This window comes from Trichophyton rubrum (genome assembly GCF_000151425.1).
Source record: "Trichophyton rubrum CBS 118892 genomic scaffold supercont2.1, whole genome shotgun sequence".
NCBI classification, from domain to species: domain Eukaryota; kingdom Fungi; phylum Ascomycota; class Eurotiomycetes; order Onygenales; family Arthrodermataceae; genus Trichophyton; species Trichophyton rubrum.
Window position 1 is genome coordinate 710,687 of NW_003456428.1, and position 16,002 is coordinate 726,688.

Below are 16,002 nucleotides of genomic sequence, written 5' to 3' on the forward strand. Positions count from 1 at the left end.
CGGATGAGGTAGATGTCTGCATTGTCGGTGGAGGTGAGTCAATGGGCTGACACGATGGATATATATATTATATGTAAAAGTTTGGGCGGGAAATTGCTAAAAGATGACATGTAGGTCCCGCCGGCCTATGTGCTGCCATCCAGCTAAAAAAGCTGGCCAACGAAGCTGGAAATGAAGACTTCCGTGTACTGCTGCTGGAGAAGGCCGGTGAGATCGGGGACCACATTGTGTCTGGAAACGTCCTACAGCCCACGGCCATCAACGAGTTGCTACCGGACTGGCTGGCCGAAGACAACCCGAACCGCTTCGAGCACACTACCCCAGTGACGACAGACAAGATGCGGTTCCTGACCGAAAAATACGCCATCCCCATCCCAGCACCTCCGCAGATGAACAACCATGGCAACTACATCCTCTCTCTCAGCCAGTTGTGTAAGTGGCTTGGGGAACGCGCAGAGGAGCTGGGCGTGGAGGTATACCCCGGATTCGCCGCCAGCGAGGTTCTCTACAATGCCGACGGATCCGTCAAGGGAGTCGCCACAAACGACGTAGGCATCGGTCGAAACGGTAAACCGAAGGAGTCGTTTGAGAGAGGGATGGAGTTCCATGCTCGCGTGACTCTGCTCGGTGAGGGTTGCCACGGCTCCCTGACGAAGAAAGTGATGAAGAAATTCGACCTGCGACGGGACTGCCAGCCACAGACCTACGGCATTGGTATCAAGGAGGTATGGGAGGTCCAGCCAGAGAAGTTCCACAAGGGTGAGGTTACTCACACAATGGGCTACCCGCTACCCAGGGACACCTATGGCGGCTCGTTCATGTACCATTTCGGTGACAACATGGTCTCTGTGGGTCTGACCGTCGGATTGGACTACCCCAACCCCTGGCTATCACCCTACAACGAATTCCAGAAACTAAAGCAGCACCCTCTTTTCCGCAGCGTGCTAGAAGGCGGCCAGTGCATCGCCTATGCTGGCCGAGCCCTCATCGAAGGCGGCTTCCAATCAATCCCCAAATGTGCCTTCCCCGGCGGTGCCCTTATCGGAGATAGCGCAGGATTCATGAACGTGCCCAAGGTCAAGGGAACACATACTTCCATGCTCTCGGGCATGCTCGCCGCAAAGGCCACATACTCTGCCCTATCTGGCAATTCGTCAGATGGCACCATCTTCCTGTACGAGTACGAAGATGCTTTGCGCTCCTCGACCATCTGGTCCGAACTCAAGGAGGTACGCAATATGCGTCCTTCCTTCAGTACTCCACTAGGAGTCTACGGCGGAATCATGTACAGTGGTCTAGAAGCCTATATCCTCCGCGGCCGCGTTCCCTGGACCCTCAAACACCACAGCACAGATTCCGCTGCCACCAAACCTGCGAGCGTGTGCAAGAAGATCGAGTATCCAAAGCCAGATGGCGAAGTTACCTTCGACATCCTCACCAGCGTGAGCCGGACAGGCACCAATCACGAGGAAGACCAGCCCGTCCACCTCCAGGTTGCCGACTGGGAGAAGCACACGGCCGACGCTTGGCCGAAGTGGCAGGGTGTTGAGAACCGCTTCTGCCCTGCTGGCGTGTACGAGTATATCGAGGACAAGGACAAGCCACATGGTGTGCGGTTCCAGATCAACGCTCAGAAGTAAGTTGCATACACTCCCCATTCCCGTACCTCTTTTCCTTCTTTCCATCCCCTTTTCTTTTCCCTCCTAGTGAGGCCGGCGTGAGGTGGTTGGCGTTTTATCGGTATGCTAACTCGTCGTCTTCCTATTCCAGCTGTATCCACTGCAAGACGTGTGATATCAAGGTGCCTACCCAGGATATCAACTGGCAGACTCCCCAGGGCGGCGAGGGTCCCAAGTACTCCATCACCTAGGTTAGGTTAGGCTAGGTTGCATCCTTTCGTCCTTTTTTTATTATATATTTGAAAAGAAATAGGATACCACGCATTCAATTATCGTATATACCAGCCATGTACAGAATAGAGCTATCATAAATAAAAACAGAATGAATGGGAAAAAAAAAAAAAAAATAAAAGCCCTCTTTCGTCACCCTCATTGCCCATCTCTCTCCTGCCCATCTAAACCAGAATAACAAGGCAAGCGTTGGGTATCACGACTCTCGCTAACTGCTCACCAACTGCTGCTGTATGCATGTTCTCGTCGTCTGTGCCTGTGTTATCCTTAATAGTCGGTAGAGCGGAAGCCGGCGCTCGAAGGCGGACCACGTGAATGGCTTGAAGACGCTCAGTCAGCTTTTTAACTTCTTGCCTTCTTTTTCCTCCCCTCTCGCTTCGTCGTCTTCCTTTCTTCCTCCAAACAACAACAACACCTCCTCCACCATTAAACCTCCCTCCATCAACGCGTCTCTCTCTCTGCTCTCACAGGAGACGTTGTCGTTCAACAAGCAAGGCCGCTCTCCTAACCCGCTTGCTCCTTAGGACCTTCACCATGAGCGAAGTTTCCTCCACCCGTCTCTATCTCGGCAATCTGCCCCGTAATGGTACGCTGCTGGTCTTACTCCATCTCATCTCCGTCACCGTCACCGTCTACCCCTCTTGTACTGGATAAAATGGTATTGTTATTGGCAGACTGCTCTCTCTTCCATGCAGACTCGTTGAGTCTTGTTGTGTCCGCCTCCAGGACTCGGAGGAAGAGGGGGGACATGGGGAATACCAGCATATAAACAAAGTCACGCCTACATGGAATGGAGGAAACAACATCCAGAGAGAAGAAGGGCCATGCCATATATCATCCATACTGTTGAATGATACTGCTGTTTCTCCCCTCTATGCCCTATCCTGGTTCACAACATATGAGATAATCATGAATCTACTCCGGATCTTGGTGGCCTATACAGCTGACTTAAAGGGGCATCTTTTCTGCCTGGATTTTCTCCCTCCAGTCAATAAACAGGACATCGAAGAGCATTTCGGCTCCCACGGCACCGGAAAGATAACTGAGATTAAGCTGATGCAAGGCTTTGGCTTTATCGAATACGAGGATGCTATGGATGCAAAAGATGTCGTTCCTGGTGAGGACACCTCCGTGGTCGCGTTTACTTTTCCTGGATCCTTTCGTTTTCTTTTTCCCCCTTTGTCTTTGTCTGCTTTTTTTTTTTTTCAGTACTCTTGTTTCACCTTCAATCCGCGGAACAACGCCGTGCTAATACTGGAATTCGTCTTTCTACTCGCTTTCTGCTCTTCAGCTTTCCGTACGTGATACACTCCTGCTTCCACTCCTGTGTGAAGAAAATTGAGACATGAGTTCATTGGTTCCATGCCATGACTTAATATTATAACCAAGAGGCGATTCCCATCTAATGCATTTTAGATGGTACCGACTTCAAAGGTGAACGGCTCACGGTGCAATTTGCACGTGGGCCACGGCGTAGAGAGCCATTCCCTGGGCCTCCCGAACGGTCTGCTGCTCCTCGTCCACGACGAACAATATACCGTATGCAGATAACTGGATTGCCTGAAACCAGTTGGCAGGTTAGCTAATGCCCGATCCCGCTTCTCCCCTCCATGGACCCAGTGGAAATTCGAAATTTGCCGTTTAAGTTCCCTTCATCATGTATCAGCTTTCACCCGTGTTCTTTGTCGAGCTTGTGCTGGATTCGTCTCCTTCCCTCTTGGTTGATTCGTCACGCTTCCAATCTGGAGAGATGGCCTGGTCTGGCTTCAACCTACATGCTCAAATTGGATAAAAATACGGGATGTGGGAGGCTTATACAGACACCCTTGTTTCCAGGACACTAGGACTCACGCATCATACTCTTTTTAGGATCTCAAGGATTTCGCCCGCCAGTCAGGACTCGACGTCGTCTACTCTGAAACCCGTGACCGTGACGGGAAAGGGTTCGCATTTTCCCCTCATAACCTCTACTTCTCTTCCCGAACCAACAACCTTCTTTCTTGCCTCATGGAGAACTGACCAGGCATGACCTATGTCTCAAAAGATTTGTTGAATTCGAAAATGGCAACGACCTCCGGACTGCCGTCGAGAAATTGGATGGCACAGACTTCAAAGGCTCCCGAGTGACCTGCACTGCGGACGTAGGAATTCACCTCCCTTCTTCCCGGATTTGATGACATGGATTTCGCAGCTCAACTTTACATTTTTTCTCTCATATAGATTCAACCCCCCATGGAGGACCGTGTGCCCAGGGATCCATACCGTTCCCGCTCTCCTCGCCGTGGCCCTCCATATCCGCCAGTTGATGACTATGACAGACGAGGCCCACCCAGGGGCTACAGCCCTCGTGGCCATTACCGTGAGCGCTCTCCTCACGGACGCCGTGACTACTATGACCGTGACGGATACGGGCGCCGCTCGCCTCCTCGCGCGCGTGTAGATGACTACCCGCCACCACGCCGCCCATACGATGACCCGTATGACATGCGCGGCGGTGGTCCTCCCCGTCACTATGACGACCCTTACATGCCTCGTGGGGCTCCATTTGGAGGTCGGCCACGCAGCCCACCTCGTGGGGATTATGGAGGCTATGACCGCCGGGGCGGATACTGGTAGACTACTCTCTTCCTTTCCTTCCAGTTTCAGCTTTTTTATTTCGTACTTCCCTATCATTTTTGCATGACTCTCCAGAAGAGGCTCCTTGTTTTTTTGCATCGGTAAAAGAGAGAGAAGAAGAGAGACTGTTTTACCCCGTCCTCCGTCTTATCCTGATGCTTATTACTCCTTTTTTTCAAAGAGAAACAACAAGAGAGAAAAGGGTAAGAATCTGCTACCGACAATAACGTTTACCACCAATACCCCCGATAACAAAAACGAGCTTTCCTTTCCAACCAAAAATGCCAGCTTCAGCCATCCCGCCAGCTAGCGAGCCAGTCAGTCCACCAATCCAACCAGAGCCGGTCATATTTCTATTGACTTTGACGAAAAAAATACCTTATTTTTAACTTTCAAGAAATTGCGACAAAATTCTCACCTGTTAGCTAGACGGATACCCCCTTCCAGATCGTGCCATGCAAGCAAATTTCAGCAGCTTTTCGGATCTATCTCCTCGGTAACCGTTTCCCCCATTTTTTTCCCCTTTTACTATTCTTTTCTCCTTGATTTCACTTCCAGTATGACCTTCACAGCGTGAGTGGTTATCTCGATCTCGTAGCCTTCGGAGGATATTTGCTGTATGGAATAAGCTCAACCTTCTCTTCTCTCGTCTCATTGGCCATCAGTCTGCCTAAATTTCTGTCACCATGATGATGATGATCAACCCTTAACTCGATTTTCTCAGTCCTCTACCCCTATAAGCTGACGGCCATGTATTTTCCTGATTTCGTGCTCTTATCCTTTACAATCTGCCTATGTCAATGATGTTTCTGGGTGTTTGTTCAAGGTGGTCTTTTGGCAGGAGGACTAATATGATGGATGTATTGTCTTTTTGAACTTGCCATGAAACGAGTCTTTCGATGAGCTTTTTTAGCTTCTGAGAACGTTTTAACTGGAATTCGGAGGTCTTCATGATAGTTATTTTTATGTATTTAAAGTGCTTCGATAGTTACTTGAACGCGCCTACCAAGAGATGTACTATGTTGAATTCTCCATTTTCATGTACTTGGTAAATATACGCATTAATCTTTTTTTAGTCCATGAGAAAACATTAACATCAATATAAAGCCTTATTAGACCATCCAAAGTCTATCAACCTACAAACACGCCATACGGCAGCAATATATCAAGAACAATGGCCAAATCAATGTGTGACTACATACAACTGCGCGATGTCCAGCTTCCAGTCCCGGTATACTTGCAAAGAGACGCCTGGAGACGGACTAACAAGCCGCAACCAGCGACCTTCTCCGTCCGGCTCTCCTACCCCGCTGCTCTGATATCTCTCGCTGCAGAAAATGACACAGTCGGCCACACCCTCGACTATGGGACTCTATACAGGTCAATCGAGTCCGCAATAATATCCAGTAACAAAGATGCCATTCCCGATGAGAATGCAGGCGATCCATCTACCCGGCCCTCCCATAGCAAGGATATAGTTGACGTTGCCCTAACAATAAGCGACGCTGCGCATAAAGTCCTCTGGTCAGAAATAGGCGCTACGGAACATGCTAAAGACGACGCTGTATATCTGGATCACTGGTTTACAGAGAAGAAAGAGGAGATAACTGTGGACCTGCATCTTCCCAAAGCCATACTACGTGCTGAACGGGGGTTGTTTTGTACACTTGTTACGCGCAGGAGGCCTGTCAAAGAAGAGGATAATTTTATGGATTTTGACTTGACCGTGAGAATCGAGGGGATACGATGTGCTTGTATCATTGGGGTGAACCCTCACGAGAGAGAGGATAAGCAGATCGTGGAACTTGCATTGACTTTCCGACAGAGTAAGGGTAAGACACATATGATACCGAAAGAGTATCAGACCATGGTCTCCAAGGTAGCTGAGGTGAGTTTGCTCCCCGTGGAAGTTGACCTGTACATATGGCGATACTGATATAAGTGCTGCTACTTAAGAGTGTCGATAAAACCTCGTATGAAACGGTCGAAGCACTTGCTACGCATGCGGCGAAGATTGTTCTGGTGGAGTTCCCGCTCGACGAGGTGACGGTTAGAGTCGAGAAGCCCAGCGCCATGGCCTTTGTAGCGTTTTCTGGCCTCGAGATAACGCGCGCTGCCAGCTTCTTCGGCGTCTCTCGTCGGCCTGCATAATAATATCATCCAGCCTGGTCTCTTTCCCCTTTCGGCCATTTTTATATCAAAATCATGTGACCTTCAACGGATTAAATATTAGCCGAAATTTGTCCTCAAACTAACCAATCAGCGCGTGACAATTTGCTGCATGTGGGTGATTATCTAATCTGATTTTTTGTTGATGCTTCGATCTTTTTTCAACCTCAAAAGGCGAGAAAGAAAGGGATTAACAGAAGGAAAGACAAACAAACGACTAATTGGATATTTATACACATACTGCACTTTATTGACCACGACTGCTACATCTATGGGCCTGTCAAGAAACTCGCTACATATCGATCCTGTGGTACTTGGCTCCGGCCTAGTATTTGTTGCCGCTTCCATCATCTCAGCCTTGAGTGATAACGTGTGCGCAGTTCCAGTGGCCCCTCAACAGCTCAGCATTCTCGGAACAGCGGTGGATAGGGTGGTTTGGCTACCGGTGAATGGTCCGTCCTGAAAAAGGGCGGACGGTAAACTTGAAGATTAGCAAGCGGAACAGTCAAGTACATTTGCGAATACTTTGAAGATACTGAGTGTGAAAGGGCCATTCAAAAGGCCCGGAGCCAAAAGGTGAAGATTGTCCCTTCAACATATCCCTTAGTCAAGTTGAATGCTAATTTTTGCTGTGCAGTGACTCCAATCACCGCTAGCCACTATCCACCCTCAGCAGGTCACTGCTGCTGTGGGAGGTATATACATCTCCTTATAGCCGTGTCAGGCCAGGAGCCGATCCTAAATTATAGCCCACTTTCTTTCGGGCTACATGGCGAGACAGGCTCTGGAGAGTGATTTGCTATCTTTGCATCGTGTGGAGAGTAATAATTCTTCACCACGATGGCAACCTCAGGAGGAATTTGTCGTCTCTGACGTCTTCATGCCCCAGACACCTGAACCTGAACAGGCCGATGAAGCAGACCTTAGCCAGTCCTGGGCAACTGTCGTTAGCGAGAAAACGAGTACCACGAGCAACTTCCGTATGGTTCCAGGCGATGTGAGCCCTATGAGACCGAACCCTAAAAGTGGAGGTCTTAATTCCGTGAAGAAAAAGAAGAATAAAAAGAAGAAGCTGCCAAAGGATACAAATGCTCTCTCCCATGCTGTAGAGGCCCCTCAGCCCGGTTCTGAGACAACACCGGCTTATTTCAAGGATGGTCGTTCCTCCATCTCTCCACGGCTTCGCCCAGTGTGTGCTTTCAAAAACAATTTTGAATCCAGGCCCCCTTCATCACATGGTATTAGTGCGCTTAGCATTCAGCTGGACGCGCTTAATGTTGGATCTGCCCGGCCTTCAGGGTCCGAAGCTAGTAAGAAAGATTCGGAAACATCAAGTTGCGGTAGTGTTATCTCGGAAAGTGACCACACTGAGATTCTGACGACATATGAAGTTCCATTGGGAGACGACTTCGTCAGCCTTGACCTTAATAATGAAGGACCCAAAGCAATGGATGGTGCCGAGAAGAAGGCCATCCTTAACCGCAAGATGACCGCTTCTGACTTTGACTCATTGACCTGCCTTGGAAAGGGAACATTTGGAACCGTTCTTCTCGTCAAGCAGAAGGCTAACGGAGCCTTGTATGCCCAAAAGCAGTTTCGTAAGGCTTCTCTTACTGTGCATAAGAGGCTGGTGGAACAGACCAAGACAGAGCGGGCTATTCTAGAGAGCGTCAACCGACACCCGTTCGTCGTCAAATTATACTATGCATTTCAAGACCACGAGAAGCTATATTTAATCCTGGAATACGCACAGGGAGGAGAATTATTCACCCATCTTGCGATGGAGCGTATGTTTTCTGAGGAAACGGCTTCTTTCTATATGGCGGAAATGGTGCTTGCTCTTGAACATTTGCATTGCAACGTTGGCGTTATTTATCGCGACTTGAAGCCCGAGAACTGCCTGTTGGACGCGGATGGCCATCTTCTTCTTACGGATTTCGGCCTAAGCAAGGTCGCCGTCGACGATGATGACCGGTGCAACTCTTCACTCGGAACCATAGAGTATATGGCACCTGAAGTTATCATGGGCAAGCCATATGGCAAAGCTTGTGACTGGTGGTCTTTGGGAGCCTTGGGATTTGATCTCCTTACCGGCTCGCCTCCCTTCAAAGGTAACAATCATGCCAAAATCACGGAAAAGATCTTGAAGCAGAAACTGGTACTTCCGTACTTCCTTGGCCCTGATGCAAAAGACCTTCTCACGCGTCTTCTTCGCAAAGAGCCACAGAAACGCCTGGGGTATCATACATCCAAGGACATCCGCACCATTAAGTCACATCGATTCTTTAGGAAAATCGACTGGAAGGCCTTGGAAAAACGTGAGTTGGAGCCTCCGATAAAGCCTGTGGTGACGGATCCAGCCCTGGCTGAGAACTTTTCCCACGATTTCACTTCGCTACCTCTTAGTCCTGTCGTAACGACTAAGTCCGGGCCATTTTTAAGTGCCGAAGACGCAATGGACGTTGACGGCGAGGGCGCCACCGATAGCGAAATGGGAGGTACCCAGCCTTCCGAGGATCCTTTTGGTGGGTTCAGCTTCGTAGCACCGAGTAGTCTTCTTGAGAGTGGTCTTGCCATTGGAAACATGAAGTGGTAGATTGTCTGAGTCAGGCGACGTGAGATAGAGTCGTAAAGACTGAGGTGTCTGCAGTCCAGGCATATTTTCCCCTTTTGATTGATTTTTGTTAGTTCGAAGTGTTATTTTTTGTACCCGTATTTGGGGATTGTTTTGTATTGTTCTTTTTTTGTTTTGATTGATATAGCCAAGTGTTACCAAGAAATTGATACTTCTTAACTCGCCTTGCTATTATATTACGTATGGAGTTCTTGCTATCAAAAATGTCCAATGGAACCTTCTAGCAACGTTACTTGGCTACACACCGCAAGCGGGAAACGATAGCGAGTCTAGGGCGAGAAAAAGACCAAGAGTTTGCGTATTGAATGTAATTGGTTGAATTTTCATCTTTATCTATTGATACAAGGGGTATCCGCTTAATATACAAATGCCGATGCGCCAAATCCAATTATGCAATGAGGAAGATATATTTGTTGGATGGTACAGATTTTTAGAGACTAGAGTCTATTCAGACAACCTCTTCGCTGTCGATAACGGCGTTTCTGTCAAATGGCCTAATTTTCGTGCTGGATGTCCGTCAAGTTCCCTATTAATCTCTCGAAAATCAAGACCAAGACGCTCATATACCCTAGCACACCAATTCAAGACACGATTGACATTGTCTGCAGAGTGCTTTTGCGAGGTCAATGGTCCAGCAACAGGATAGGCAGGATTGTGTCCAGGCTGACGGTTAGAATTTTGCTCATCGAGTGCTGCGTTAGCGATAATTCGGACAGTTGTAAGATCTGGTACGACCAAGGGAGTCCTTTTAGGGTAGATGGACCTTGCGTTGAAAGGGAGGGCAGTTCGTATTCTCTGTTGTTTGCGGTCGCGAGATGCATCAAAACTCAGCAATGGGTCAATACAAAACTGATCCCATAGTCGTTTACCAGGTAAACAGCCTTGTGTGTCGACAATAGCAGCTAGGAGCTGGTTGAAGGCGCTAGGAGGAATGCGGTATTCAGGATCATAACGACGATCCCACTGCAGCTGTACCTCGCGGCAGGCATTAGACAACCTGCCAGGAATGGAACGGAAGACATGATGTAACCGATTCAATATAGCTTTAGAAATGTTTGGGTCCTTGGCATAGCTGTAGTGCTGGTTGAATTTCCCATTCAAGAGGTCAACCAGAAGGCTACATGCTAGTTCCAGAGCTTCATCTTGGTTTTTAGCAAGTACGAAGTCAGAGCTCGATTGATCCATGCTAGACGGCTGGCACTCTAATCGTATGATCACGGCTGCAAGAGACGTTATGTTTTCAATATCCCATTGTGAGAGCCTAATATCTCGGAGATAATGGAGAAGCTCTACAGCACCCTTGGAGTCACATTCTCCAATTCTCCAATTCAGCAACGCAATCAACGTCTGGCGGCGAAGAGGGCGCTCAAGTCTCTTAATAGTATTGGAATAGAGTTCACGGTTTTTTGTTGCAGTTGCAAGCCGGATCAGAGAGTCGGTAATAAGAAATCCTTCACGGGTACGAGATGTTGAATCTTCCAGAGCTTTTGCACATGCATGCGTTACCCAATCTGCAAGCCGATACAATCGAGAGGAGATGAGAGTATCAAGAAGCAAGGCCCAGGAAACCGGTGGAAGTTCAAGGTGCTCGGATTGAGCTGGGGTCCGGGCAATTCGAGACCGGCTAGAAGCTGTTTGATGAATCCTGTGTGCCATGACCAGATATTTTGGATCTAGAACTGATTCACGCATCTCGAAAACTTTAGCAGGATCGACTTCCCCCAGTAACCGTCCAAAGATATCGATTGTGCCTGAGGCGCGACCACTGGATGCATATATGTTCAACGCATATTGGTACAAACCTAATACTACCAGAGACTCAGCGGGCTTGTACTCTTGGAGGCCAACATTTTCATAACCAGCCTCAGGGAGGTTTATCGAATGTTCTGCGGGGAGAATGTACGAGGCATGGTTAAGTAGATGCCCAAGGGACTGAGGATCAGTTTCTGGCACAAACGCTCCGGTCTCGAGGATTCGGCCAATCAAATAGGTGAGTTCTTCCTGGGAGAGAGATAATTTGTTCCTACCCAGAAGTGCACGTAAAAGGCCTAACCGGGTCAAAACAAATTTGAAAGGATCTCCAGGACCGCTAGACGTGCCAGCATCGGCTTTGAGAGAATTTATGAGTCCCTCCATGACGGAATAAACCACTTCTTTGGTGATTGCCCGTTCCCCCATTCCTAGGAACGGACGATCCGAGCGATAAGAAAAGGGTTCGTCCGATAATACTCCGCACTCTTCCCAAGTGTCATACCGGTCCATTTTCAATGGATCGATTGGTCCTTTAGACTGATGCAGCGCGGCCCAACTCTGTATATTCCACGCTTTTGAACGACCACGAGACATTTGTAGTATCCAACTGGCCTCTGCTGCATAGCCTCCTTCGACACAGCACCAAAGAATAAATTCAAGCCATATACCAAAACCAAGAGGTCTTGACTTAAATTTTGACAATGGTGCATGGAGTGTAGAATCTGACTCGGACCCGTCGATGGCATTATCTGCCGCCGCAGCCTCCAAAGCTACACCAGACACTACGCTCAATATAGGATATGAGAGTAGCTGCATCTCTGGAGGTCGGTTTGGTAGAGTAGGATCGTAGTTTGAGTCATATTTGTATACACCAGAGGGTATCATGTTAAGATGATGCAGCTGGGCAACAACAAGGTGGAAATGTGACATAACTGAAGCGCTCTCCGTCTCGGGTAAATCCGATGCCTCAAGAATGAAGGAACCCAGGCTTTGCCAAATTTCACTCATTGCCTCGGCTCTTCTGTCTGCCTTTCCCGTCTGATGCTGAAGCATTGCCCCTTCAAGGTAGTCTTTGACTGATAAAGCGTCCCTGCCATCGGTATCAAGCCGCAATCCACTAAGTGAAGTGGTCTTCAGCTGATCACCAGATAATCTATCGAATGAGCCCAAACTACTCCAATCGATATTTGAAGGTAGTTCTCCTGGCCGGGCCAATGCCCGACTCTCGCTTGCGAAAGCCAGGAGTTTATTGACTACGACATAAAAATCCCGCCATCTTCCCAGTTTGAGCCCAAGTATTGTAAGAAGGTCAAACCCTAGCTGTTCCCGGGCTTGATATAAGAGCTCCAAAATCGCTTTACAATCTTCTTGCGCGCTCTTCGGGTCAATCGGTTCCGCCGCGGTAAGGCCATTATCCACATTCCGCGGGGGGATATATATTTCTAAACTTTTTATCCATTCGGATGGATCTTTTCGTAGCCCTGCTGGAGGAATAGGGTATGGTTTGCGCTTCGACGAGTCCTTCGATCGATGGACATAGTTGCGCCAGGTGCGGAGAGAAGAAGACTGAATTATTCCCAATGAGCATCGGTACGGCGTTAACAGTGGATAGAACACATGTCCCCGGGCTTGGAAACGGCTGTGGCCCAGGAGTATCCTTCGAGGCAGACAGATGCTCATGACACGGCCAGGGATCGATCATGGAGGACCTTGAGGTACTGATAAAATAGCGAGATCGAGATTGCGTAGCGGTCGCATGTCTGACCTGATCAATGCCCACAGATTTGATGCCCTGCAAGCATACTGAAAAATGGGGTTGACCAATTCTCTTGCGGCACTGGCGGAGTTGTATGTAGCTCGAGCTACTTCAAAATTCTTAGAGAAAAAAGTTGGTAGAAAAATATCGCTTAGTCATCATTTATAAGGTATCCAGGTCTGAAAAGAGAACACCAGGGCAATCAATGCTATTATTATATAGGTTAAATTCTTCAAATACAGGACGATGCTCCTAAAGTATATACAGAAGATAAACACCGGGCAGAACTCCATCGGTAAGTTCTAACTATAGACAATAGACCTAATCCCAAAGACGCCCTGAAAAAAGCTACCCGGCGCCAATAGAATGCTCCAAGCCGACATCAATCATGAAACAACAATCCAGCTAATCCAGCTAAAATCAATCATCCTGGGGGAGCATCTTCCTGGCCTTCCCCGCCGAGATCTTCTGCACCTAGTTCTTGTTCAACCTCGTCTGCAACGAAGCTTTCATAATCTTCCAGCCCCTTCTGCACATGGACTTTAAACTTGATAACATCGTTCAACATGCTTTCAATTCCAGTATGAAGCTCCTCGCGAAGTGCATTTGCTCGCAAAACAAGCTGTTCATGCTCAATGTTGGTATTCATTTCCCTCTGTTCCATCAATTGAACACTTTCACTTAGACTTGCACGCATTTTCGCGAGCTCCTTTTCCATCTTTTCAATTTGAGCGTCAGACGCTAGCTTCTGGGTTGATGTTATTTCCTTTGTCCTCTCAAATTCCTCTTCTGCAGCACGACGTCGATGTTCTAGGGCCTCCACCTCGCTCTTTTTCTCGTCCATAGCCTCTTTAATATTTTCAAGGAGGTCTCTTCTGTTCATATCTTCGTCTAGTGCAATCTTTCTTCGTTCATTGATTTCTTTGCGAAGGGAAATAAGATGATTTCGAACCACGCCACGAAGATCTAGGTTGATAAGATTTGTTGGGTGGTATCCCGTATTCGCATCAGCAAGTAATCGGTCACCTTCAGAGACAGCGTGGCTTTGAGACATCCCAAGTTGATCATTGATATTAAGGAAAAGTTCAAACTCCACCCCTTTGGCATTAGCAGTGGTAGAAGGAATAAGGCCCGCTTGGTAGGCGAGGGAGTTGTATGATTTGGTAACCTGCTCCAATTCTTCAAGCTTCATGTTGGCTTCTGATTCCTTCTCCATAACTTTTGCATGAGTCTCATCGAGCCTCACCAATGTATCCTCCACACTTCTCTGGAGCCTATCTCGCTCTGTACTCATGCGATCAATATCCTGGATTGTAATTCCTCGCTTATCAACGCTTGACTGCAGATTGATTCGGTCATCTTCAGTGGTTTGGAGCTCCAGATCGATTTTCTCCAGCTCCTCCTCCAAGAATTTGATGCGGTTTTCGTATTTATCAATTTTTCCTTGAACATTCTCGTTGTAGTCTTCAAACTTCTTCTTGTCATCTTCCAAAATTTTGAAGTGTTTATCCAACTTGGCAATATCAGGGGCATTCTTTTCAAGTTCTTCAAGTTGATCTCGGAGTAAACGATTTTCCTCTTCTAGCGCCTGGAGTTCTTGCACATACTTCTCATTTGCCTTCTCGAATTCTGCTGCCATAGTTTCAACGTGAGGGATGAGCCGCTGTTCTGCTACCTCGTCATCCTCATCCTCGCCACCTTGTAACCAGTCATGATATGCACCTGATAGGAAGCGGAATATTATACGATCACTAGTCACGTCAACACCTGCTTCTGCGCAGGCATAGTCATACTGATCCTGGTAATATCGATCTAGCATTTGAGCCAATTGCATCATCCAGTGCAACACACCCAAGAACGTATACCAGTTGGTGCCTCCAACTGCTGCAATTTGAGATTTTGTAATATTCTTTTCATAGGGGTAGCGCAGTTGCTTTAGGATAGGCGGAACCTCAGTGTCGATGTTCTTTTGGAAGCGATAGCTTGGGTCGATCCTCTTATACAGCCATTGGAATATGTAGTTAAAGTCCTTCTGGGTCGGTGACTTCAACGTATTCTGGGTTAAAGAATGTTTCATTTCCAGCTCAAAGTTGTTGCGTGTTAAATATTCTAATAATTCCTGGCTAATGCGCGCCTGGAAACTCCTGTCCCTCAGGGGTCGAGGATCTCGAGGCACACCCGCTGGGATGGATCCCTGTACAAAGAAAGATTGGTGAGCAGCAGAGGGGCCCATTGATGGACGCGATAAGACGCTGCTTCGTCGTTGTAGTTGAGGCGGCGGGGGAGGTGCCATGGACATTGGCGCATAGCTTTGACGGCCGGCATTTGCGCTATGGAGCACATTATGCGACACGGAACGTCGAACGCTCGATAGGCCGCCGTCTATACCGTAGTTTCCGCTGCTCGTGGACTGACGATGGAAAACAGGCTGCTGAGGCCGGCTCAGCGATGAGACGAGAGAGGAGGATCTGGCATGCTGGGACGTAAACGGCGGATTCTGTAAATTTGCGGCAGTGCTAGTTCGCTTGAGCGCAGAGGATGGCTGAGGAATTGAAGTATAATTCTGGACATTCCCCAGAGTCTATAATATCCGGATTAGTTAAAAGGTCATCCTGCAAAGGTCCATTGGGGGGAGGTGTAAACTGGGAAGGGGGAGTATACCTCTCGCGGTCTTCGGACACTGAAAAGCCCAGTATCCTGCGCCATGGCGGTGTGGCAGGGGCTTGCTACTTGTGCCAGGCAGCAGCTGGAGATATAACAAAGCGTAGCAGAGCAGAGACAGCGGCGACAACAAATGCCAGGCTCTTCTTGCGGCAGATATCTGTTTGGCGTCTGTGTCTCGTTCAAATAACAACAACATCGATAACAACCACGGCCGGTCAATATCAATCAACCCTTGCTTGTCCGCTTTGGGAAAAGTAAACAAAATCAAAGCCTGTGGAGTCTACGCTAGTCTGTATTTGGTATAGCTTATAACTCGACACCGGAGTATTAAAATGCCGATGATCACGGGACCGCGTCCTTTGGACCTCGGCTCGACGGGCGAAAAGCAAGCTTGGAAACGAAAGAGCAACATCTCGAGATTCCGGGGAAGAGAAAAAGACACGCAGCGCAGACGAGGACAGGAAGCACGCCCTACTGTTGTGCCCCTTCGTATCTGCGTT

The 16,002-nt window shown here is 48.3% G+C and overlaps 6 protein-coding genes across 7 annotated transcripts; 4 read left to right on the top strand and 2 right to left on the bottom strand.

The window, feature by feature from the left end:
• On the top strand, nt 1-1,978 carry TERG_00278 (uncharacterized protein). Of its 2 annotated transcripts, XM_047747567.1 has the most exons (3): nt 1-33; nt 115-1,636; nt 1,771-1,978. In XM_047747567.1, the coding sequence occupies exons 2-3, from the start codon at nt 339-341 to the stop codon at nt 1,868-1,870; spliced, it is 1,398 nt and encodes a 465-aa protein (XP_047603525.1). In that variant the 5' UTR covers nt 1-33; nt 115-338; the 3' UTR covers nt 1,871-1,978. The 2 variants fall into 2 exon arrangements, with proteins under 2 accessions (XP_047603525.1, XP_047605041.1); XM_047749062.1 differs by having other exon boundaries at nt 115-1,978.
• Nucleotides 1,979-2,444: 466 nt separating this feature from the next.
• TERG_00279 (uncharacterized protein) lies at nt 2,445-4,526 on the top strand (the record flags this gene model as incomplete). Its single annotated transcript, XM_047747568.1, has 7 exons — nt 2,445-2,496; nt 2,899-3,027; nt 3,202-3,207; nt 3,327-3,487; nt 3,780-3,853; nt 3,955-4,051; nt 4,131-4,526. The coding sequence occupies 7 exons, from the start codon at nt 2,445-2,447 to the stop codon at nt 4,524-4,526; spliced, it is 915 nt and encodes a 304-aa protein (XP_047603526.1).
• Nucleotides 4,527-5,700: 1,174 nt separating this feature from the next.
• TERG_00280 (uncharacterized protein) lies at nt 5,701-6,462 on the top strand (the record flags this gene model as incomplete). The annotated part of the gene is made up of 1 exon (XM_003238243.2): nt 5,701-6,462. The coding sequence occupies one exon, from the start codon at nt 5,701-5,703 to the stop codon at nt 6,460-6,462; it is 762 nt and encodes a 253-aa protein (XP_003238291.2).
• A 1,002-nt stretch (nt 6,463-7,464) lies between these two features.
• TERG_00281 (AGC/RSK protein kinase) lies at nt 7,465-9,291 on the top strand (the record flags this gene model as incomplete). The annotated part of the gene is made up of 1 exon (XM_003238244.1): nt 7,465-9,291. One exon carries the CDS (start codon nt 7,465-7,467, stop codon nt 9,289-9,291), a length of 1,827 nt encoding a protein of 608 aa, XP_003238292.1.
• A 483-nt stretch (nt 9,292-9,774) lies between these two features.
• On the bottom strand, nt 9,775-12,762 carry TERG_00282 (uncharacterized protein; the record flags this gene model as incomplete). Its single annotated transcript, XM_003238245.1, has 1 exon — nt 9,775-12,762. One exon carries the CDS (start codon nt 12,760-12,762, stop codon nt 9,775-9,777), a length of 2,988 nt encoding a protein of 995 aa, XP_003238293.1.
• Nucleotides 12,763-13,262: 500 nt separating this feature from the next.
• Nucleotides 13,263-15,544, bottom strand: TERG_00283 (uncharacterized protein; the record flags this gene model as incomplete). Its single annotated transcript, XM_003238246.1, has 2 exons — nt 13,263-15,419; nt 15,500-15,544. The coding sequence occupies 2 exons, from the start codon at nt 15,542-15,544 to the stop codon at nt 13,263-13,265; spliced, it is 2,202 nt and encodes a 733-aa protein (XP_003238294.1).
• Between the last annotated feature and the right edge of the window lie 458 nt (nt 15,545-16,002).